Below are 26,584 nucleotides of genomic sequence, written 5' to 3'. Positions count from 1 at the left end.
TTCCCCAACACACAATTCTCAATCATGTCGGCTATCCGTCAGTCCTCCTCATAAACTGTTCCCATTCAAGGACACGCGACGGATGCAGCGCACCTTGAGATAAGGCGCTTCGTTTCAGCCGACGTCTGACACTCTGTGCCTATTTAAAGGATGCATCAGAATCTCCTTTGCTTCAGCTACGCCAGCCTGCTTTTACACTGACATCATCCAAAATGAGCCAAAAAAACAGAGTCTGTTCTAAGCACCGGCCATGATTCTACCTAGTATAATCTTTTACTGCTTGCAGCATCTGTCCCTGTTGGCCATGGAAGACTAAGAGAAATAATTGCGTTTATCAAAGAACTCAATGCACAGGGCAAGATATTTTTTTCTTTGCAGTGGTACGCTGCACCTGTGAGTTGCACATACAGCCAAAGAAGAGAAGTATGTCACTTCTCTATCTACCCTGAGTGCTTTGGAATATATTTCATGAGTGGGTTTTATATTTCTCCCCCTTCAGCCTCTTTTCCATCCTCCTGTTTTGCTTCTCATGCATGGCAGCTAGCGCATGCAGCTTCAGCGCTTTGGCCAGATTTCAGGAAGAAGAGATCCAGAGGGCAGACATTATAATTTTATATCACTTCAAGACAGGAGAGAAGGAGAACGAGAAAGAGAGAGCGTGAGAGTGAGAGAGAGAGAGAGAGAGAGAGAGAGAGAGAGAGAGAGAGAGAGAGAGAGAGAGAGCGAGGAACAGAAGGCTCCTCTGGCAGTGGGAGAGATCTCAGAGGAGGTGTGATGGGATGCGTTTCTCCGCGTCTCACCTGAAAGGCAATCTTAAATCAGCAGCCGTGATACGGTAATTCCACTGCTCATATTTCATAACATGGATGACACTTTTATGTTTAGCAGATTGGCCATAAGCATTACAGATAGGGGCAAAAAAACAGGCTGAATATGAAGAACAAAGAACCAGCCACAACACGCTGAGCAGAAGCTTCAGCTTAGGAGAACCTTGGAGAAACTTTTAGCACTGGCTTTGACTAAAGTGCGAGTGCCGAACGGTTGCATTTCCTAGCCAACCTTTTCCCCCGCCGTAAACAGGCAGATGGTGGTCTGGGTAGTGAAATGAGTTTATTCACAACTGCATCGTGCTCAATTGCTAATCCACTGTGCACTTTGGTCCACTGACTATAGTGTATCTCTAACACCTCCGGTATTAATAATATACCGCCAATTCCTTTCAGATGGCTCTCTTTCCTGCTGAAGGCTTGTTAAATATTCATTGACAATTATTCTACGCTGACTGAAGGCTAAGTGCTTAGAGAGAGAGAGAGAGAGAGAGAGAGAGAGAGAGAGAGAGAGAGAGAGAGAAAGAGAGAGAGAGAGAAGAGAGAGAGAGAGAGAGAGAGAGAGAGAGAGAGAGCTATGCAGATATTGATGTTTGCGCCTCGCAGTCACAGCCTGCAGATCCCAATCACACGCTCACTAGACGACCCAATAACCAACAACAGCCTTCCCAAGTGCCTTAGTGCTGCTGCTATTAGCAAATGAACAAACATGTCAATGACCTGCATCACCAACTAAGTCAAAATATGAGGGATTTAATAAAATAACTAAAATTGCTGCCATTAATATCAACACAGATCTAAACCTGGGCTTAAGCTGAAAAATTTGACACCTTGTCACTAGTACATTATAACATGATTAAGACTACAGGTAGCACTGCTTATACATACATACACGTTTAACTGTGGGTTTTAAGCATTTTTAGGACAGATGACAGCTGAAACTGTCCAAAATAAACTGTACATGTCAGTTCAGATTCTCTTTCCGAACATTACACATGGCTTAAAAACTGAAAAATGCTTTAGCTGGCAACATTCAGTACATGATTCAGTACATGCTAAATTATTTAAGTTTTTTTATTTAACATTTACACCAAGGGAAAATTTTGTGTCACAAATTAACTTATACTCACTGACCACTTTATTAGGAACACCTTTTCACCTGCTCAATCATGCTATTATTCAGTCAGCCAGTCAGCTGGCAGCATTGGTTTGTGCTGAGGTAACTGACAGACTACTTACAACCAGGCTGAGCAGAAAAGCATCTCAAAATGTTGACTCATGAGACACATGAGCAGATTAGATAATAACAAGAAGTCAAGACAAAAACACAAGTGTAGTAGAGTTCCTATTAAAGTGGATAAGTGGGTGTATATTTGTACATAACTTTAATAAAGCACTGTAAATATTTTCCTTCAAATATACATAGGGTCATGTATTAAAATTAATTTTTTTTAAATGGTTTAGTCATGAGTTATATGAGTCATCAGGCCAATTTCTGTACCAGTTATCCTTCACAGGGTCACAGGAGGGGACGAACTTATCACAGGGCAGAATCTCTCTCTCTCTCTCTCTCTCTCTCTCTCTCTCTCTCTCTCTTTCTCTCTCTATGTCTCTCTCTCTCACACACACACACACACACACACACACACACACACACACACACACACACAAAGTTTTAGTTCCTTCACTTCAGGACGTTAATCTTCCTGGGACATAAATAGGACAAGACTCCAAAATTAGAATCTCCTGTAAATCGTATGGCTTTGGTATATTAACATTAAGAAGATGTTACATGTATTTGATCTTATCTTAATTATTAAATAAAACTGTTTGACAAGAGCAGACGCTGAAACAATGATAAGCATAAAAGTGTGAAAACGTTTGACTTGTCTGGCTTTTTAAAGATAGTCTAACTCTTGTGTTAGCATAATTACAGTGAGCTATTTTTCTTTGGCAGCGAGAAAGTCAAACACTCCCAATAGCACTACACCTCAGTATCACAGCAGGGTTATCAGATTAGTCTTTATCAAATTTGGACTGCAGTCATTAAACATTGCAGGCGTTGCATGTGTAAAACCTGATAACCACAAAGGAAATCAAAATCAAAATAGTTTCCTATTGCGCCGAACCTTTTCAGAAAGGTGCTCTGATTCTAATAATCACTGCCTAAAGTGTGCATTGTTGCTTTGTTTGCAAGCGAGTTAGATCATCTTTGTTCTGAATGCCAATTGCAATAGACAAAATAGGAATAAAAATGAACATCTGGTTTATATTCTTGACTTGTGCAAGCATCGTATCAACCCAAGGGATAAAAAATTCAAAATTCAAAAGCAAGCAAGCTTTCTGTAAATGTAGAAATGTATGTATTCATTAAAAAAATAATAAAAAAATAAAAAGCAATAGAATTCTGTAAAATTAGAACACTAAAAAAACTTAAAAAAAAAAAACAGATATCACATCTGAACCAAAAACAGGGGGAGTTTTATGAGAAATATAGTTTTTGTTGATGTTGCACAGTCCATATTGCACGCACTAAAATATTCGTTTCAAAACACTGCACTCATGCATCTAATGTGAAAAGAAAAAAATAACCTAAGTTCAAACTTACCTGCATATTAATTCATATCCTTTGTGTGATTAAACATTTGAAACTGTCGGCAAAACTAGGCACTATTAACTTTTTCATAAAACATTCATTCCAATTGTCAAACTGCCATCGGCAAAAAACACTTAGAGAGGTATGTCAATATTAAATCACTTTATAAATTACAGCTGGAGTGCCTTTGCATGCTAATACATGCAAAGAGAACAGAAACAAATTACTACCTATTTGGATCGTTGATTGTATTTCATTTTTCACTTAGGGCCCAATAAACATTTTTCAGTGCATGTAGACGAATGTGTTTTAGCCCAAACTACTGTTAAACAAGTTCTCTCATTTTAAAAACCATGCACAGATGTGCTTATACAGTATGCTTTGCTCAGTGACACGCTTACACATGTTTCAGGGATGTTTTATTTCCTTGCCGTAGCACGTAAACATGCCTCGTTTTAAGGACAACATTCCAAACTAAAAGAAAAATGAGAAAAATGTGCAAAACTCCTGATCCAATTCCGACCCCATGTCGAAATTATAACTCTGCAAACCTGCACCTAAATATTCATCAAAGTCTAAAATGTTCAATTTGAATTCTCAAAGTTAGCACTAATGTTAGATTTAGAGCATCCCTGACCATGAAAATGAAGAGTACCTATAAACTGGGGTGAGGTGCAGGCGCGTTGCTCTGCCAGAGTTTAAGTGCCACCTCGTGTAATTTCATTTTCACAAGCAATAACCCCAGGTCACTTTTAAAGCATGGTGACTTTGATATACCTAAGACTGTTTCCATATGCATGATGGGCCTGTGTGCTGTGACACGGCGGCTGTTAACATATGCCAGCAAGTAGCACGGTGATGGCTGAGGTGCCTGCAGCCCCTCCTTCCCTCCTACTGTTAAAGACTCAGCCAGAGAGAGAGAGAAAGAGAGAAAGGGGTGAAATGGCAGCCCTGGGGCAGACAAGCTGTCTCCAAGCAGCCTCTGATAAGCGGCCTGCTTGCTTTTTACATATACACATCCATATGACGGTAGCGGAATATGCCACAGACACCTGGCAGGAACCTAGCTTGCAACACTGATACGTACAGCGCTTTAAGCAAAGCACAAGGTCTCAGATGAGCCATGGAGGTCCCTAACGCTCTGATAAACCAACAGGGCAGGGCTGCATCAGGAAACGCCTGGCTACAAATTATGTATGTAAATATCACAGAAAATGTTGGCATGTTATGACGAGGTTGTTGACCCGGGGGTATTTCTGACAAGCTGGTTACAGGATTAGTCTGGCCAGTGTAAAAAAAAAAAAAAAAAACGCAGTTTAATCGGAACTGGGGATGGTTGAAAGTGGTATATTTATGATTCTATTCCACCTCTCAGCCTGACAAAAGTAGGGGCACATAACCACAAAAGGTATGGATTGTGTGTTGTGTTTATGAGCATCAAACTTCAGAGCGATAGTGCCAGAGGTCTAGATGATTAATTAAAATCTTTCACATAAAAACAGCACATCAAGGCATTAACTCAGAGCTGGATGCCATATTCAGTCGCTGTTAGTAATCTAAGGGATTCCAACCTCACCAAAATCCCTGGACACATGTAGGTCATCTCACTGTGCTCAGATATGTCTTGACATTTACCTAAAGCAAGGGATGGTTCTCTACATGCTACTGAGATGCATTACCATGGCAATAAGTGAGACTACATAAAGATGAGACTAGGGGATTTGGGCAGCTCTGTTTATATCGCAATCATGTTTTTTTGTGTGTGTGTGTTTTTTTTTTAATCTAAGAATAGCATTACTGAGACTCACATAAGTGCTAACGCTCCATGATGTTTCTTATTGATCTTGTCTCCACTTTATTGTGCTGTCTCTTTCTGGGTTGAATTCAAAGGCTTTGTGTAACAATAATGCCAAAGTAACAGAAATTAATTCTTTTAATTCAGTTGTATAGCACTATTAATAGATAATCTGATCTTTCTTGCTTGTTTACTTCCTTCTTTCTCTCTCCATCTACTGTACACTTTCAGCAGTTACCATTTGACTTGCATCCAGGCCTTGATTGGATTTTAAGGTCTCTCAGAAAATAATTCTATAACACCAAAATGTGGATCAGAGCATATGTTTGGAGCAATAATAACAACGTGTAATTGCTGTCAGGAGAGATGCGCCCTGCTTTGAACACACCTTAATGGTGTTCTGGGGAAAGGCTTCATGTCTGGGCAGCGCGTATATTATATCTATGACAGCGAGCATTGCTCATCGGTGTGCCGTTTTTTAACCAAAGCAAATTAATAACCTCAAGCAGCACCTGTTGTAGTGCAGCATTAGAAATTAATGCTGAGGTGGGGGGGAGGCTCGTTGTCAAAAAGACCGCCTTGACAGCACTATCCAAATATTGTTTAGTCAGAGAATGTGGACCCAAATGAGCACTAAGAATTCCCTATACCACCATCAACATGGCTCAATGGGCCATAAAAAAGGTTTGAGATGCGCAATTAAGACATTTCCTATTGAGGATTCTCATCAAAATAAACGTGACCTCTGGGTGCATATACAAACCTGCAATATGCTACTAACTCAAGACAATGCATGCAGACAGACCTTGATGTGAATATTTTAGTAGACACAGACACGTAATCCATATATTTAGAGGAGATGTTTTATAAAGGTCAGTTTTCTACCAATGGATGAAAATTAGGTGCAGTTTGGGATGGGATAAAGGACAAACCTTCACACCACATTGAGCTCTAAATTAAAACACAACAGGTTTCCATGGCTTTGGCATGGAAGACATGCTGAGATGAGTGTCAGGATGCCAACACACATTACCAATGGGCTTAAACTAAATCAAACCCCTCCTGCACACATTTACCCCAGCCTTGTCCTAAACACAGCCCTATTCCAATACGATGGGGTTTGTGGCTCCTTGGGTGACCTTCCTCCCACTCCTCCGGCCTGCCTCTAATTAGGCGATGCATCTGATCATCATTAACAGCTCTGAGATAATGAATCACTTGCTCCTCTCTCTCGGTTAATTCGCTATAACCAAGTGGCTAATGGCTGTCAACGCTGACTGATCACACTGATTGTGGTGACTTCTAATTGCAACAAAACAATTTAAAAAGCACCTCGCTTAGTTATGCCTCCCACAAAAGAGAGGATGGTGTAAAGAAACGAGAAAAGGGGAGAAGGGAAAAGCAGACAGGGGAGTTAGATACTAGCTGCGTATGAGGCGAGCGAGATTATGGGGGAGAGAGAGAGAGACGATGTGTGTGTATATTGCTCTCTAGTGCAACTCATCTTCCTGAGGGAAAGAGCAGCACTGTTGCGTCCTCCACACACAAGCCCAGAGATCTCTCGCTCCCCGCCACTGCACCCAGGGCCTCGTCGTAAAGCGCAACATCTAATTGGAGTGCAATTACCTAATCACAATTGACAATTAAACAAAGAGAAATTGGTACCTACAATGACTACCTCTGCAATTACACATTAAGTGCAAGGTATAAATTGAGTTTCGCACATGGTCTGGCTTAATTGTGTGTTTGCATGTGCGAGAGGCAAAAGGCCCTCAAAAATTATTCTTGCAAGATGTTTTTATATGATGTATTTATAAACAGAAATTCAGAATCATAGACACGCCTCTGTATTCGTCTCTGAGTTAAACGCTAAACTGCTAGGCCCTATCCTTTAGCCTTTTCCTATGCTAATAGCCAGCCCTTCCCTGCCCGGCCTGGCCCTGTGTTTGTTTATTTTGCTGACTGAGCAGTGGATAGCCGCGGGCTAGCCAAAAGGAGTGGAGTGGGATTGGAAGAGGGGGAGAAGAAAGGAGCCAAAGAGTGATGTATTGTAGGAAATGGGTCTGAGATTGGGCAGTCTAGCTGGGTTAATAGACTATACCTCCGAGCTGGCATGGAGATCGAGGTCCTCTGTGTTTTTAGAGTCCCCGTCTGAGTTAGTGGTCAAGATCTGGGCTTTGATGGTGTCCAGTGTGCGCAGCATCCAACCGTGCTGCCGGCGGATCTGCCTCTGAAGCTCCTGCCACTGGTGAGCAATCATCTGGAGCATGTCCCGGAAGCCTGCATGTACACACACATACACACAAACACGCACACATTATATTCCCATTCATACACACGCAAGCTCATTTCCAGAGAACAGAATGCATTCATCCACAGAGTACCACATGTTTTATTAGTTTGCCGTTGCTGCTTTCTCCAGCCGAATGCACTTAAACATACATTTACACAAAACCAAACTACAAAGAAAAAGAAAATAAGCGCACATTGTTTCTATGAAAATACATAAAGTATTAGCCAGTGTGGTGAATCCCTGCTCAGCAGTGCAGAGGTCCAGCAAGTCCCCCACACACACGTCTCCCACTAGTCGCCTTTAACGAGTCTTTAATGTGCTGTGATTCCTCCATTCATCATGCCTCCCATTTAAGCACCACCCCTACACACATTCCCTCATCTCCACCACAGCAAGTGCGACCACATCACCACTAATAATACTCCAAACATTAGTCTAATCACTACCATCAGCATCTCCATCATATAAGGAGTGGTGTGATGTAGTCAAAAAATGGTAGTTTGATAGTTTAATGTCAATTTTAATGTCTCTCTTTGGAGGAACTAATCAGAAGCAGGGAAATAGTGAGGCTTTTTCTTTTTAGCCACTTCGTAGAGGGCATCAGTGCCAATCAATCTTTTTTTATTGCTAAATATTTTCAGTTCATTTTGTGGATGAATGCATGAAAACACACTGCACATTGTGTAGGTTTCTGAAAATGGAAATGAATCTGTTTTTTATTTTCCTTCAACCAGTTTAAAAGCAATATTTCTAGTTTTCATTTGATTGTAGTTTTTAATTGAATTGTAGTAATAATTGTAAGAATTATTGCATCATGGCTCCCACTCTTCTCTTTATTTTGTGTTTAAGTTGTTATTTGGTCCTCATATGCGCCTTATGTTTTGTTTCATGTTTCCTTTGTTTGTGATGAATGTCTGTAACACTATGCCTTAATAGTAGCTTCTTAATTTCTTTTTTATCCAGGGAGAATGTTTGTGTGTGCTTCTTGTGTTTAAGTTTGATTTTTGCTTCAGATTTGTCAGTCTTTGTTATGAATATTGCTTTAGAGTTGAACTTGGGCTTTTGGTTTAACAGACAAGCACACACACTCCATCTTCTTAATCTCTTACTTCACAGATTTTTTTTTTGTTCAATTAACGTAACTGTGTTTTTTAGTTTTACCTGGAGGTCTCATCAACTATTTTAGTCTTAGCTATTAGAAGAGCATGAATTCTGCATTAATTCCTATGCACGCAGAGTCATTTCTAGAGACACAACTCCAGCCATTGCCACAGTCTGCTCACTCCAAATCCTGCTCCAGGTAATTAAAAACACACACATGAGGGGCAGGAGTGCCGCAATGCTCTGTGTGCATGAGGAGTTTTTGTCTATTGAGTGTAGCACCATGCCACCTCTCGCACCTGCCGAAAGCTTGGATTTGCTGAGTTGCTAGGAAACCAGGTATTAGGGGCCGGGGTGGAGTGTTGGGAAGAGATTTACGTATAATGGCAATGTCTAATACATACACTGAGAGGATGCTCCAAGCCAAAGGAGATTAGATCTATAGGTGTGTGTGTGTGTGTGTGTGTGTGTGTGTGTGTGTGTGTGTGTGTGTGTGTGTGTGTGTGTGTGTGTGTGTGTGTGTGTGTGTAAGAGATTGGTATGAGGGAGCTTGGTTTGAGGGGCATGGTCTGATGGTCACGGTAAGAACAGTCCAGCTCCGGGCAGTCATCTGCATATTTAATAGTGTCTGGCTTAACCAGCTGACAGGGAGGTCAGCTTAGTGGATTTGCACATTTGCACAGCACTCTGCCAGAGGATTCAGGAAGATAATCATAGAGAAAGAAAGAAAGAAAGAAAGAAAGAAAGAAAGAAAGAAAGAAAGAAAGAAAGAAAGAAAGAAAGAAAGAAAGAAAGAAAGAAAGATGAAGAGAAAGCAAGACTCAGATGGGGGGGGGGGGGGCAGTGAGAGCAGGTCTAGTAGGTGGCCTTTGACTTTGGTCCCCGCTGTTCTTAATTCCAGCTCTCTTCATACAGTGCACTATTGCGTCTGTTCACATTCCACACGCTGCTTTATCCCACAACTCAATTCAGCCAGACGCACTCAGAGTGGATGTGAAAAAGCAAGCGTGCCGTAGTGGCGATGGCTGAGAAGCGCTTATTTGAGGATTTATAAATTCTGAAGGTCAGTATGTTAATATAAACATTAATAATAAATGTGCAGCTTGCCGGTGCACTACCTGATTTGTGGCAGGTGATGAGTTCCAGCAGTTGCTTCCCCTCCTCCAGTAGACTGTCTTTCAGAGCGCAGTGACTGTCCACGTTCAGCTTGAAGCTCTGCACACACACACACACACACACACACACACACACACACACACACACACACACACACACACACACACACACACACACAAACAGAAACACACACAGCATGATATCTCCATGCAGAGAAATATCCTCACACACAGTTTATATCTCACACATTTCCTCATGCCTTCACACTCCCTATGTCTCTCATTCACACATGCACATACCCAAACTGGCACAAAATATAATCTGAGATATTTTCTCTTTAACTCAAATAGTCCCTCATACCATTGTCAGAGATTCTGTTTCCTTCTCTCTCTCTCTCTCTCTCTCTCTCTCTCTCTCTCTCTCTCTCTCTCTCTCTCTCTCTCTCACACACACACACACACACACACACACACACACACACACACATAAACACACACCCCACCGGCAGCACTGTCTCCTTTCATCTCGATTCATCTGCACTCTTGAAACAAATGCTCATAAGTCACATTAGGGGCCTTTGTGCAATTGCTGAAAATGCACATAATCTCTTGACACACTGGCTTCACACAACCTCTAAAGATCCTTCACACACTCCCAGACCTCAAACACACATTATTCATAAAGCGGCGTGCCTCTGTGCATTGGAGCCTCTATTCTCCTTCTCTGCGTATTTGTCTGAGTCAACCCTGCTATCTGTGGCTTGCTGAATTATTAACAAATGACAGACGTCCCTCTAATACATCATCCGTGGCATAAACTAATATTCAAATGACATTATAAAACTGAAGACATTTCTCCCACAGATGTGCCCTCCAGAAAATGACCTCCGAAGCCCACTCCATTCAGCAAGGGAGAAACTATTTTACTCTCTTCTCTCCCTTTCTGTCTTTCTAAAGAGTGATACAATAGTGTACCTTCCTTCCTGGCTCAAAGGATCCATCAGACGTGCGTCCCATAACTCTCGGGCATGTGTGCTTCCCCCGAGCGCCTGTCCATTTATTCTGATGTCTCTATTTCAACTACTACACTCCCTTTTCCCCTGCTTTCCCAAATCCTCACACACACACAGACACACACACACACACACCTCCTTGCTCCCTCTCAGTGGGTGCCACTGCCGCAGCGCAAACTTTCATGTTGATTGGTTTTGATAATACCCAACAGAGGGCTCTCCACTTGCTAAGTGTAATCAAAGTGTAGAGAGCATTATCCCGGCTCCTAGAGGAGAGGTGGGGGGGTTGCTCTGTGGTTGAAGATGTGAGGCGGGGGTAGAGGGTGTGCAGGGAGAGAGATCCCATGAGGCGGCCTGCAGTGAGGCGCCTAGGGCCATCTTCCCCTTCCATTCTCATCTCCTCACATCTCCCCCAGCCCTGTTTCACACCATTACCGGCTGGTCTGATCTGACTGGTCCTGCCGAGAGAGCCTGGAGCTGCCACTGGCTATCTGAGCATCGCTCTATCTTTCCCTCTGCCTATGTCTAGAGAAGATGTCTCTTTGTCTGTGCCTGTCTCTCTGACAATATCCATGTTCACTAGTGTTCTGCATGCCGCTCTACCAGCCTTCACTCCTGTACATCAGAATATGTACTGGCAGGTATAATGAATAATTTCTACCTGCCTAGAAATCACTCTGTCTGCATGTATGTCTGTACATTTAGGCTTATGTATGCAGAACATTAAGTCTCTATATCTATATAAGTGTTAACTAGCATTAAACTGGAATTTTTTACATAAACAAGGCTCTTTGCCATCATTTTAGGATGACACGCTTCCTCTGTAGCTGTGGATGGAGTGGATGCTGTGGTTACTCTCACAATCTCTTACTTTTCATTAAAATTGGTCATTTGAATGAAATGGCAGAAGACCAATCAGAGGCCTTCTCTTTATCCTGTTTACTCAGCAGTAACTGCTTCAAATAAAAATCTCAAATAGAAAAAAAAAAAAAAAGGGCTCCCAAGAGCATTGCCTCTATATACTCAGGATACTACAGCCATCTGTGGGAGGGATGGCCTATTTTCTTTCTCCTGTCAATCACAGCAACATTAGCCAATCTTGGTTATGTGTGAGTTCATGTATGCAGAGGGCAGTTAATGTTAGGGTTTTTGTACCTATCTTTGCCTGGTTTGTGGAAATCTGGGGCTTTATTGAGTGGATATGAGCAATTGTATGATTTCTAAAAGACTTGTTGTATTTTGTTGTGTGTTGGTTTTTGATTGAAATTGTTTTGTAAAGTCATTTAGTAACACGGCAGGGCTCAATAATACATAAATGATACATCATTTATCTTTTATTTAGCTTTCATCTTATATCTAAGAACACGTTATATTAAGCTTAAAAATGTTAATTATTTTAAACCAAAATCAGAAAAAGATCTAATCTCTAAACATATCTCTTGTCTTCTCTTAGAGACCAACACTCAACACTGATTCCATTAGTACAGTCCTGTAAGTTACATTTTATTACTGCTTTCAGTGTATAATCAACTCTTTTTGAATTAATGTATCTTGAGAAATGTATTATAGCACTAGTTATAACCTGCTGGATGCAGAGAAAAATGATGTGACTTGATCCCAAAAGCTTTAAACATTCTCCTAGGTGCTCTAAATGAATATGAATTGCACATATGCTAAATGAGCTGTCCGATACTTTAGTCTGCCTGGGTGTAGGCTGGAAGATGAGAAGGTTAAGGAAGGCAGCAGGTTCTGATGCGGAGATGGAGTGAGAGGGATACGCTGGTGATGGATCAGCACACATGCACATCTATCACTGATGACAGACAAGAGCAAGTGTGAAGAACGCTTATTTATGGCTCTGAATACAGACTGAATTGATATCCTTTACAGACCTAAACACCTTAAAAATGAGTAAACAAATAAACAAAAGCCACCAAAACCAGATATCTGTCACTGACTGAGTACCTTTGGAAAAATGGCACACCAGAATGTGAATGCTAATACGAACGATTTCAGTCAGTGTAGGAAGCTATGCTATCATACATACATACGAATATTAATTGGATGATAATAAGAAGAATGAAATCAAGTACTAAACCTTCATAAAAGCATGGGAATAAATATCACAAATAAGATTCTTTATAAGTAGAGATACACTTTTAATTTTGCTTGACTGTCACCAATAATCCCATGCACATCATCTTTTTTATGAGGCTTTTACCAGGTTGTATTTAATACACAGTGCTTCTTGTTGTAGACTCCTGGTGCTGTAAAGCTTCACAAGAGAGGACAATTTCTTGGAGTGCATGATCGCTCTCGACAAAAGCAAAGTGCCCTTGCTTCCTTTTCAACACCCTTTACCTTGACCACTCTAAGTCATAGAGGAAATATAATCTGCATAAATTTCCCATGCGAAACTAAGACCTTCTCTCATGTCCTGGAGTGTGTGTTTGATGTGTATATATGCAATCAAGCCGCTCGTTTGTCAGGAGTTTGGCACGTGAGGCTTGTTTCGTTGTGCCATGTTGTTGTTGGTAAGTGTTTTGTTGTGTTGGAGTTGTATGCAGGAGCAGGTAGGCAGCACTGTTCGTATACTCTGACTCTACTGTTCAGAGACCTGACAGCAGGGCAACCAGGTTATCGCTGACGTGACACCAATAGATGTGCCTGAAGCAACCACTGGACCACAAGCTTCCCCCCTGCCTAATCCCCAAATCACACACACACACACGTATATATATATATATATATATATATATATATATATATATATATATATATATATATATATATATATATATATATATATATATACACAGAGAGAGAGAGAGAGAGAGAGAGAGAGAGAGAGAGAGCACAGGAGAGGGTGTGTGAGTGTGTCTGTGTGTGTGAAGGAGGTGATAGATAGAGGCGAGAGAATACCATTAGCTCAGACAGTGTCTAGGGACCAATGAGGTGTGTGTTGTGGTGTGTTGTGTTGTGGTGTTGTGTGGTGTGGTTGTTAGATGGAATTTGAGTGTGTCTATTCTATGCTGGAACCAACGGAGCTCACCATTTTATTTGTGTTGGTGTTTTCATGACCATAGGCATAGTCAGAAACATGGCACAGAGTGTGAGGGAAAAAAAGGATTGGGTTTGAATGAATACATTATTATTGAGGCGTGGTGCCGTCAGTGAAGTCGTGCTGCTATAATATCCAAACAAATCTCTCCTCTCAAAACAGCTCCTCTCATTCCCTTTAAAGATCCGAGGGTGCGCGGTGCAGTGCAATAACATTTCCTTAATGACATATGATTAGATTTCACTTACAGATTTTATATCGCTTTTCAGTGGTAGCAATAACCAGCTGACTGACAGGACTTTCAGAAAAGAGATTTTCTTTTTTCGTCACTAGATTTGACGTTAATATTTTAGTGACAGTGTAATAAACCCGGCAGCTTGGATATGTTTTTACTTTAAATGCCAACAGTAAAATCTACAATTTAAAAAAGGTATATGAGCTATATTTAATGGTTTGTTTTCACATTTTTGGTATATATGGCTTTGCGTATAAGATGTGCTAATTATGTCTGATTGCAATACAAACAACTCATTTTTAACAGTTTGAAAGATGGGATTCTCTGCAAGTCGCAATCTCTTCCTGACTCAATTCAATTCCATGCTCAGGGGCCTTGTAAAGAATCTGTTTCACAACAGCTACAAAACTATTTCACCCTTTTGTTTTCCACAAAAATGTATGTACCGTCTAGAGTTGGATTTTTTAATTACTTCTAAGATTTTTTTTTAAGTGGCTTTCAGTGTAATACATCAAAGTCATGAGCTATGAATTAAAGAGGCAAAAATCCAACATAACGCAAATTCTCAAATTCTCAGAAGAGAGATATAAGATATAAGAAGAGAGATTGTCTCATATAAAGTGCAAATTTGAACAACAATGTTATGTGTATCCTAACAGCATCGATACTCCTGACAAGTATGTAAATAAATGATTTATGTTATTAGAGTAATATAATTTTTCTTTATGAATTTGAATGGATTCCTGTGGAGCTTCTGTTTCATTTCCATGTGTGTAAACACACAGTATGATGAACAGGATGGAAGTGTTTTCAGGCTGTGTTTCACAGCTGGTATGGATTTAAGTCTCGGGCACAACAGAAGCTCGAAATCTCTTCATAAAAGCTTTTGGTGTGAATTGGCCTTTAAGTAAGTTTGTTCATATGTGTTATGAATAAAATAAGTAAATCTGGTGTAATTGGCTTCCCTTCTTCCTTTTCATTTTCATTTGACAAGCATTCATATTTTAGAGAAGAAGTTCATAAAAAATTTATCATTCGCCAAAACATCAAACTCTACTGTAATATATCGCTAGTGTTGGTATTTTACGTATAGTCGAGCAGAGTCATACATATACTGTATACAGTGAAACGTCCCAGTGAGCTCAGTCTAAATATAAACACTGATGGAACATCACTTGTCCAATCAAACTAGTGGACCAGAACAAACTGTTGTATAAATTGTGAATGTCCACAAAACTGGGCTGTGAGAAATTTAAAATCACTTGAGATGCCAGCGATCAGATTCCCAGTATCTGTATTTGGCCAATACAAGCAAAACACTGTGAATCAGATATACTTTTTTTTAATTGAATCCTCAGTCAACAGAATGATATTTCATTTGGAATATATTATATATATTATTTATTATTTATTATATTTATACCTTACATGTATTCAAATATTAAAGTATCTTATAGTTTATTATGCAGTGACATATTAAAGTATCTTATAGTTTATTATGCAGTCTAAATGATTGTTGTTTGAATACAAATGTGAAGTGCATCAGTTAAAAAATTTTTTTTTAAAGAAAATAATTTTGTATGCATATGTATATTAGCTGATACTTGTGGTTTCTATCAGTATCGGAAAAGACAGGTGGTATTGCCGTCTGTAAATGAGGTAAAACAAGACTTCCCTCCTATTCTGTGTCTGTGCTTAGAGGAATGAGGATGATGATGGTGGTGCTGAGCATCGTTTATTATGTTGGTCCTAAATCTGCTCAAGGTTTTCGATTCAGTTGAGTTCTGATGCCTGTGAAGGCCATAGCTCTACAGGCCATAGAGTGAAATCTTTCTCATTACTAGAATCTTATGATATTTTGAATCTTCTTCTTCTTCTTAATAATAATAATAATAATAATAATAATAATAATAATAATAATAATAATAATAATCATAATAATAATCATAATAATAATAATAAATTCATTTACAAAGTGTTCAATTTTAATTTACAGTTCTAATCCAATACTTTTTTCTTTTTTTTTTGTTCACATTCCCTTTTTAATCTGCTCTACATACAGCACTAGTCTGAACAGGTCACATGCGCTTGATAACACTGATCACCACGATGCAATTTCCCACCAGTATACAATTGTCACTGAGAAGGAGTGGTGAGAAAGTCACACAAATTCTGAACTCACATCAGATCTGAATCGGATTTCAGTGTCACGAATGACAGTGAGACAAAAAAGGAAATAAAAAAGTCTGGGACTTAATTAGAAATTTGCTGTTCATAATATCCAGCTAAACAGAATCTTTGAAAGTGGATGTTGGCCACTTTTACCTGCTGTGTGAATATATTTTATTTACATCGTTTTAATTTTACTTGTCATAAGTGGGCCACCATAATTTCATTGTGACAGGAATGCTTTTGTGCATGCAGCTCAATTTACTATTCAGGCTAGTATTGAATACAGGACAATCAAAATGATGAACTTAAATCAGGACTCAGCACCTTGCCTTCGCAATGTGTCCATAGTCTAATACATAACCTTTTTATTTTTTCTTAGTTTAACATCTTAAATAGTGTGTGTGTGTGTGTGTGTGTGTGTGTGTGTGTGTGTGTGTGTGTGTGTGTGTGTGTGTGTGTGTGTGTGTGTGTGTGTGTGTGTGTGTGTGTGTTTTCTCTGTAACTGCAAGCTCCTTTCCCTGCTACTCATTTGCCAACACAGGCTGCTGCGTCCCTCGTTAATGTGATTCAGAGACCTGGATCCACCATCAAGCTCAATCAATAGCCGTTTCATTTCACACCATTTCTCAATGCCTTATAAACACAGCCCTCCCTCTCCCCCTGCAGTCAACCCCCGTGTTATAATTCTCCCATGGGTACCGGAAAGAGCCATGCTACACACACACAGACACGCACACACACACACACACACACACACACACACACACACACACACACACACACACACACACACACACTATCTCTCTCTTTCTCACATTCCATGTGGCAGCTGGACTATGAGTCAGACATTAAATCTGTAAAAAACACATCTCTGCACATCTCTACATCAATATGAAGGAGTGCAGCCTTTCCTAATAAAACTAAATGTGATGTTTCTCTTACAAGAGTAAAAAATGGTGTGAACATGGTGATGTGGATTTTGTTCTGAAATTTGAAGGCTTTGCAATTTTTATAGTTCGTAATAACTGTTCAATATCAGCCTGGCCTTGTATCCCTGATCGTGTAGTAAATAAATGATCAGTGCTGTATGGGAGAAGGCTACTGTTTCCATATCTCACAATCCCACAATGAAATAATGGTTCCAACGTGAAGCTTTTAGCGAGCACATGTCTGGTGTGTGAGAAAAAAACTGATTAATAAGAACGAAGGAAACATTCCAGAATGGTTGCATGGCCAGTTTATATGGTTCAAGCATGTGTGTGTGTGTGTGTGTGTGTGTGTGTGTGTGTGTGTGTGTGTGTGTGTGTGTGTGTGTGTGTGTGTGTGTGACTCACAAGGTGTGTTTCCAGGTAAAGTCTGAGGCTCTCGATATCGGCTCGTGGTGGTGTCCAATTGTCTGTGCTCTCCAGTGCTTCCCTCAGCCAACAGATAAACTCATCCAGCTTAGAGACAAAGCCCTACAAACACACACACAAATAATAATAATAATTATAATAATAATAACAAATATAAATAAAAGAACATTTGGTATAGAAAGAATGAAAATCTGTATCATTTCAGTACATCAGATCAGTTTTTCATCAATTCTAGTTATTTGAAAATTAAAAATACTTAATATAATTATTCAAATATCAAGTATATCTTAGTAAAGTGGTTCCTGATATAATTTATTTCATTATCAATATTGTATCACATCAACCAGCCCTAAAAACATCCCACAGCCAATATGTTATATTGTATTAGAAATTATATTCTGACTTTTTGGAAACATCTGAATTTAGAACCTTATTTCTTTGCTCATTTTTTCCTGAAAAACAAAAAAAAAAACAAAAAAAAAAAACAGGACCTTCGGTGACAACAAAGACATTAAATGATATATAAAAATGTTTTATACGTATATGACTTTGCTACAAATACGTTCCAGCATGCATGAGCAAACAGGAGACAGAAAAAATATTAAAATCCAAATTCTCTTAAGTATATAAAGTGAAGTCCAGCCATGAGTCCCAGTGAAACTGCATAGACGTTTGATCAGTAGCCACTAATGCAACGCCCATTTAAATGTTGAGGTTGGATATCGCTGATAACGTCTGAGAAACACAAAGTTGGGAAGCAGCAGTTTGCTTTAATCTAACGTGGACAGTGCTTAGCACAATGTCATTCAGCACTTGTCCTTGATGTGCTCGGGCTGCTGAATGAAAACTGCTCGTGTGGTTCTGATGTGTGACCACTGCCACCTTTTGGTCATCTGTAAAACTGCAGCTGCCGTAAAGAATCATTATCATTCCTTGTATCCATTTACTCTCAGATCAAGCCTGAGGATGACCAGAGGGAGAAGACAGTGAGAGGGGCACACAGTCCTCTAATTACAGCGAAATGCGTACACTTATACATCACAGTCCTCTGGAGCCACATTCTAATGCCAAAAACCTGAACAGATCAAATGGCACTTTGTAATATCTTTAATGAACTATATAGCCAGACCCCCAGGCTTTATACAAGGATACGGCTCCATTTTTGCTATAGCAGCTCATTATCTAACATTGGAGAAAATCAAAGATATTGATACAAATGAACTCTTCACATGCCAAGAAAGCTATAATTTATCGAATATTTAGCTTCGACTACTGAAAGAGAGCAGCTTTGAAGTGGGCAAGACTACATCTGTTTTCAAAGCTAAGTGCTGGAGAGAGAACAGGGGATAGACATAGATTGAGCAAGAATGAGAGAAAGATGAAGAGATGGTGCTCTGAGTGTAAGTGCCATCCTCAGGTCTGAACATAGACAATGAAGCTTGTCTGCTTTAACAGCTCTCTTGCAAAACTACATAACGTATAGATACAATACGTACGCAATATAAATAACTCTTCAGATATGAATGTACCCTGTAAATATTTGAGTGGCAGAGCTGCCTAAAGTTTCTCCCTATCACTGCATTTGAATACCAATGAGTCCACATCCCTGGCAAATAGAGTATAATCAAGTGATCAGCATGACTCCAACTGTAGGCATCGCTGAGTTCATGTTTACTGAATATGACAGTTAGTGTTCTCCTCAAAGCACTTTCAGCTGCACTATGGCACTGCACGAGCAGCAGTTTGGATAAATGTGGTACCTCGATCCCTGCCTGAGGAATTGATCCCAATTATTTTCAAAGAAAAAAGCTGGTAAAAATGAAATCAAGTGCAAGTGTGGAAGACAAGAAGCAAGATGTAAAAACATCCTCATACAATTGGACGTTTGTAGAGACAAGCCTACAGTTTACTTCTAGCATGAAAGAAGTCATCTTATGGGACAACCTTTAAATGTGCTGCCTAAGAACAGAAGGATTTGTTTACCCTTTTAAAGAGGTTCTAAGTAGCCTTTGGAACAGTCTATTGATGGATAGATAGATAGACAGACTACATGTCCAAATGTTTGTGGACTGTGACACTTACATATACAGGTTGAACATCCAATTCCAGATGTCCCCCTTTGCTGTTATAATAATCTCCACTCTTCTGTGAAAGCTTTCCACTAGATTTAGGAGCGTGGCTATGAGGATTTGCTCATTCAGCCATGACAGCATGGGGAGCAGACCTGGACAGTGGTGTTGAAGTCCACTCCAGTCATTGCACACCTTTCTTTGTGCTCTGGGACACTGCCATGCTAGCAAATGGGAAGCTTGGGCTCACATGTGGGTGTGATGGTCAAATGTCACCAAACATTTGGACATGTAGTATAGGTAGGTAGACAGACAGACATTTAATCTGTCGATGTGGGGTTTTGCATGTTCTCCCAGGGTTCCCTGCAATGGACTAGTGTCTCATTACAACCACAACCCAGACCAGGATAAATCAGATACTAAGACATATGAATGAATATCAAATAATATTTGAAATGTCAATAGTCTTTATTATAAAACCTCAAGGTTAAATGGGAATATTGCCAAGGATATTTAGTAAATTTATGTAATAATAAATCCATGTTTTTATCATGTCACTGGGAGGACCAGGACCCACAGACTGCTGGTGTAGATAGAGAGCTAACAAACACAACATAATACAAGCATCAGTGGAGATCAAAAGGCTTTGCTTGTACTTTGTATATCTCTAAGACTTCTTGCCCTCCTCCTCTACATGGAAAAGTCTCAAAGCAGATGAATATGTAGCCTGTGGTCACTATGTTAACAAAGAGTCTATTACAAGAAGATGAGGAAAAAAGGATATCCAATTTACAGCCTTAGAAAGAAAGAAAGTGCACCAAAAAAAAGGAAGAAATATATCAGGGTAGATGGGAAGAGTGGGACAGAGATGGAGAGAGAGAGAGAGAGAGAGAGAGAGAGAGAGAGAGAGAGAGAGAGAGAGAGAGAGAGAGAGAGAGAGAGAGAGAGAGAGAGAGAGAGAGAGAGAGAGAGAGAGAGGCGAGCAAAAGAGACAGGGAGATGGAGAAGAGGTTGGTCAGAAGCGTTACACTTGACTAAGCCCCTGAGACTCCCCCCAGCAAAGGCTTCAGCTGCCATCTGTCTGTTGCAGAGAGGATGAAGTCATCTCCAGGGGCTGCATGCTAATGTAATCAATCACTTCCCCCCGTGACACGCATCATCTCAGGTGGATGTGGCTGCCTGCCTCAGCCTGGCCCAGTCATCCTCACAGATACAAACACAAACTCACCCATTCACTCTTTCTTCTGTTCCTTTTCTTTCTTACAACACATACACAGTAAACCGAACTTGCCAGAGAAATTCATTTTATCATCTTTTTTTCATCTCATGTCTTCTCATCTCTACTACTGATTCTCATTCATCATATCAGCTGGAGGTGTCTAATCAGGGGAGTGTTACAGTTCTGCAAGCAGAGATTTGCAAATTACATGGGAGAACATTATGGAATGTTTCAGAACAGATGTATTGCATGTTTTAGTAACAGGAAAAATGTCTATACTAAACTATAGTATAGTATAGTATATATATATATATATATACTGTATATATACACATAGAAAAAGAGATTTTATTTGTTCATTTATGGTTAAGTTTATTGTTATATTTCCTCATGCACAAAATGGATATATTTTCACTTTCACATATTTGATTAAATGGCTAAATAAGATTCTAATGGAAACAATATAATGCCTGTATTTTTTGAACCACCAGGTGGCAGCAGTGTACCACCTTTATTTAAGTATTCCTCACTGCAGATCTAAAAGTCCAGGTTAAGGAATTGGTTTTCTCCTGCTCCTCATTCCTGGGCAGGAGTATGGTCAGGGGTTTGTTTATAAGCAGGTACCCAAAAAGTATACATTTGGTTCTGTAGTAAGCTCTATGAAAGGTGCCATAACAAGTCCATTACTTCTTTTGGACTGATTTGGCCTAGGAGTTATGGATTTGGGCTACTGAGATTGTAGCAAATATGAGTGTAAATTGCTGATTGTTAATATTATGGATTCAAAGTTCTCTTCAGCTGTACTAAATTTTCTCAATTTTGATGGCCGCAATTTATAAGTAGCAACCACATTATTAGCCTATTTATGTAAAATACTTCAGGATCTGTATTTATAATGTGTATTTGTATCTAAATATATGAATGCACTGAGCTTTCCCTAACACAACATACCAAAAATAAAGCATGTTATACCAAAAAAAAAATCAGTTTATAACTATTTAGGGGTTCATGGAATGTCTTTGTAAGCAGTAACTGCACTAAAATGTGCCCAATTCCTAACTGAAACACTGAATAAAATAATCTCACCTCTAACGTTCCCCAAATGTCCTGGTAGTTCTCCTGGTGCTGGATGTCTTCCAGTAGCTGCTTGATCAGAGGTGTACACTGGAGTACCATCCTGGAGGCCTCAGGTTGCATAGTAATCCTCTCAGCTCTTAGAGACTTGGGTGCACACCACCCACCCTCATCTTCTGACATCAAGTCACTGAGAGGTCCAGACTCGATACTTTCCCCTACAGAGGGAGCCACATCACTAGAAGAGGATGAAAACCTCCCTGATGAGAAGTGCTTCCTGTTGGGCTGGGGTGAAAATAAATGGGTATTGGTCTCCCATTCTTGGTTAGCCTCGGTCAGCTCCCAATTGTCCACATCCTGAACTGACTGTTGCAGGGTTCTTGGGGGTAAAGCCTGAGCCAAACTCTCCAACTTCAAGGCCAGCATCTCAGTCTTCTTTAGTTGGGCAGGAAGAGCAAGGAATTCCTCAGAGCCGTACCAGCAATCACCTTTAGGGCTTCTGTTCTTCTCAATGGTAGGAGAGCTCTGTTTGGGCAAGATCCACAGAGAATCTGTGTTTGGAAGATGATCATCCAGACTAGGAGAGCTTTCACAAGCTTTGTGATTTGAGGTTTCCTCCCCTGAAGATGGTGGAGGAGTGGAAGAGTCACTGTTTACCTGTTTGGTTTTGGAGTGCTTACTCTTTGAGCATGAGTACATGTTACTGTGTTCAGTGTCGGTTTCCTGCTCAGCTACAGATAAGCTTCTCTGGAGAAGCATTTGGACTTTGCCCTTCTGGAAAGCTGTTTGGTGTCTCATTTGCCTGTTCTTCACATTCATGATGTGCAGATTCTCATCTGACTGACTTCCACTGTTGGGGTACACTGCTTCCAGGTCCAGCCAGAATCTAGAACGATCAGGCAAATCCAGGAGAGATGGTGTGCTTCTACTAATGTCAGCTTGGTACAGGAGGGACGATTCTTCTACATACATGGGCTTCTTGGGCATGGAAGGCTGAGTAGGTGATGTGTCATTACTGTGAGAGCCTTGGAGTGGACGCTTGGAGAGGCCAATATCAGTGTCTCCAAGCATAGTTGGGTGCATGGATAGTTCCTGGTCCATAGGCTTGCTCTGGGTCTCAGGGGTAAAACTAGCTGCCTCCTCCACAGGCCCCTGGGGGTTTTTGGATGGTTCCTCCACAGGCCCCTGATTGGATGTGGCTGGCTCCTCCACAGGCCCCTGGTGGGATTTAGTTGTTTGCTCCCCAGGCCCCTGTTTCAATCTTGTTAGTTCACCCACAGAACCCTGTGTGGTTTCGTTTGATTCCTCCTCTCTAGGAGAGGAAAATTCTTGGCTCTGTCTGGAGGCAGCAATAGTGAGAAGATCCACACTCTGAAGCAATTCAGGGAAGTCTCGCTCCAGCTCAGGATAGAGGGAGCGTGGGTCTTGTCCCAGGCCTCGACTTTCTGGGTCTTCACTGGGGCTGTAGTCGCTCAGCTCATAGGCAGTGATGCCACAATCAAGGGAGAAGTAGTCCTGACTACACTTAATAATCAGCTGACCCGAGTCGTCCACCTCTGTCAGAGAATCCAATCGAGCCTGGAGGCAAGATGATGAAAAAAGCAAAGCACAGTGTTATATGTATAGGTACATTCATAGATTATTTGTCATAAATGACATGCTATATTACAATAAATAATAATTGTAATTGTTGAGGAGTTTTATTTGTATGTGCTGTTATTCAAAAAGAAATGTGTTTTTATGGGGAAAATAATCTACATGATGTTGTGGTACAGCAAAATAACATGGCCCATTGTGTTCTATAAATTATCTAAAAAGTTAAAATTCATACAGAAATGTCTGCTAATGATATATTTATATATTACATATACACTTTTTTATATAAAATTTTTTATTGTATAAAAAATTCCTGTGCCATCATTTTTTGGAACTGTGGTGCTATAGCTAAGAGTTTAGGGTTCAGTCCTGAGCACAACATGTATGTTGATTCACATTCTTTTAAGCATCCAAAGCATTATTAAAAGCTAAATGAACTTTCATGTTTATATTGTACATAGTTTTATTTACTGTATATAGTGAAATTTATTGTCATTTATACATATAATGTAATGTAATTTATAAGGACGTAATAGTTTTGAAAACAAGAATATTTTTATCCTTATTTATTCCAAAACAAGTACCGTATATAATTTGTACATGAATAGCACTTATTGCACATAAATTAAGATAAAAATGAGGGATAATAAATTGTCTATGTACTGTATTATCTAGTACAGTATATATTTTTCCTATTTTGTCTTATCTAGCATCTATGGCTATTTAAACCTGTGTGTGTGTGTGTGTGTGTGTGTGTGTGTGTGTGTGTGTGTGTGTGTGTGTGTGTGTGTGTGTGTGTGTGTGTGTGTCTGTCTGTCTGTGTGTGTGTGTGTATATATATACATATGATACAAACTTTGCGTGTGTGTGTTTGTGTGTATGTGTGTGTGGGTGACAGACCTGGTCGTGGTCTTGGCTGAAAGCCTGCAGTATGTCAGTCTGTCGTGTGTAGTTGCCGTTGGAGTCCTGCAGGCCCTGGAGAAGCCTCTCCTTCAGAACCAGCACAGACACACGGAGCTGATGCCAAAGAAGCTGCACGGTGCGAATGTCCACAATGATGTTCACAGAATACGACAGCAACTTCAGGGAGAACTCAGTCTCCAGCAACGCATGGATCTGCTCCACATGATCTGATATGTCCTCACAGATGTCCTATGTCACACACACATATAGGAGATTTTACTCATTTTATTACCACAACTGCTAAATCACCTCACAGGATTTTAAACCAAAGCTGATATTCTTTCGTATTGACATATTGTGAAAAGAAATGCAATGCATGCTTTTGACAACTGCTGAAAAATCTGAGCGGTAACAAAACTAGAGACAAAATATACACTATAGTGGAAAAAAATAATAAGAAATACAAAAGAGTCATCATAAAAAAAGAGCTTGAAAACAGAAATAAACTAAACACAAAATGTGTAAGATCTAAAGACACCTGTAATGATTAATAAGTCTTGTGTTCAAAGTAAACCAAAAAGTAAACCAACTTTCCGGTGGTTACATTAAAAAAAGACCTACCATAAACTACTGTAAGCACTGTAGAATGTTTTGAAAACTATACAAGCACCAAATATAATACAGGAAGACTTAGGTCATACTTCCACATTCTGCACTTGAGTCAGTTTCACATGAGATGTGAATAATTTACATGCAATATCACAGCGTAAACAACTCTGTGCCACGTTGCACTGTGAACTGCCACAATGCCTAATGCCACTGATCACACTTTAGGGACAAAAAACTAAATGGAGATGATCATAATTATTATTTTGTTGCTTTATCCTAGATATGAAAACCATTCCATTACAACTTATACCCCTACCACCATGGAGCCATATATGCAAACCCAGTCTAGCCCTGTTCCTGTAATTTCCTATAGTCAGCCTAATCATGATCATTCAATATCTTATGCTTCATTAACAGCACATCCATAACTTCAGTACTGTGATTATCAAAAGCTATTAGAGTAAAAACACAGAGTTATGTGTCTATTATGAGAGTTAATAATAACTAAACATGGAGATTTAATAGCATAGACATTTAATTGCAAACATTTAGAAGCATGACTTTACAGAACACTTCAGTACAACTCGTATGTCACTGTTGAAAAAAATCTGCTGTAACCATTTATTTCTGTGTGTGTGTGTGTGTGTGTGTGTGTGTGTGTGTGTGTGTGTGTGTGTGTGTGTGTGTGTGTGTGTGTTTACGTGTGTGTGTTTACGTGTGTGTGTTTACGTGTGTGCATGCATGCGTGTGTATAAACAGAAGGCACTATGCTAACTGGATGGACATGATAAGGCTCAGATCAGGACAGTGTTTTTGTAGTTTCTTTTTTAAGTCAATTCCACCCCAAGCTTGTGAATCTTTTCTTTCTCAGAGATAAGCATGTTGCTGAATTGCGTTAACAGTATCTAGCCAGTGGCTAAAAAAACTCAAAAACCCATGTTCCAAATAGATAGATAGATAGATAGATAGATAGATAGATAGATAGATAGATAGATAGATAGATAGATAGATAGATAGATAGATAGATAGATAGATAGATAGATAGATAGATAGATAGATAGATAGATAGATAGATATTCAGGATTCAAGTACAGCTGCTTGTAGGATCAGGATTACAAATATGTTTACTGCCTCGTGACTGACTTCATGACTGCTTTTTGTTTCTGTCTCTAAGGAATAAGTTACAGACTGATGATATTAAAAGTCTAATTTCAGAATTTAATACTGTGAGACAGAAACCTGGCCTAAAACTGGGGTCCAGCTGCTGGGAACATATGACATTCTTAGCCAGCCCCACACACATACACACATACACACACACCAACCAACCTAGTGGCCTGAGGAAACAAAAGAGATTGGAGAAAACCAGGTCCCCCCGAGGGAAACCCATGGGGACATGGAGAGAATGTTGAAAACACACACAGGTGTAGAATCATAATACAATAACATACTCAAGTTATTATAACGTCCAATACTAAGTATAGTAATCCTGTTTGCACAGACCTTTCTGCTGTGTTAGTAACTGTTAGAGAGTAACATCCTGAATCTATT

At 39.8% G+C, this 26,584-nt stretch overlaps 1 protein-coding gene across 3 annotated transcripts in view; it reads right to left on the bottom strand.

Moving 5' to 3' along the window:
- Window positions 1–26,584, bottom strand: part of akap6 (A kinase (PRKA) anchor protein 6) — a 98,299-nt gene that overhangs the window by 50,972 nt on the left and 20,743 nt on the right. For 2 of the 3 annotated variants that reach the window (XM_047821119.1, XM_027172042.2), the window contains 5 exons: window positions 24,422–24,673; window positions 21,938–23,503; window positions 17,543–17,665; window positions 9,731–9,827; window positions 7,320–7,498 (listed from right to left, as the gene is read on the bottom strand). In XM_047821119.1, coding sequence (XP_047677075.1) covers window positions 7,320–7,498; window positions 9,731–9,827; window positions 17,543–17,665; window positions 21,938–23,503; window positions 24,422–24,673 — 2,217 coding nt within the window. Of the gene's footprint in view, window positions 1–7,319; window positions 7,499–9,730; window positions 9,828–17,542; window positions 17,666–21,937; window positions 23,504–24,421; window positions 24,674–25,045; window positions 25,142–26,584 lie in introns of those variants that run through there. The other variant, XM_047821120.1, reaches the window with a different exon arrangement.

This window comes from Tachysurus fulvidraco, chromosome 12, assembly GCF_022655615.1.
Source record: "Tachysurus fulvidraco isolate hzauxx_2018 chromosome 12, HZAU_PFXX_2.0, whole genome shotgun sequence".
Taxonomy (NCBI): domain Eukaryota; kingdom Metazoa; phylum Chordata; class Actinopteri; order Siluriformes; family Bagridae; genus Tachysurus; species Tachysurus fulvidraco.
The sequence above is the reverse complement of the archived record's forward strand: the minus strand, read 5'-3'. Positions and strand labels throughout refer to the sequence as shown.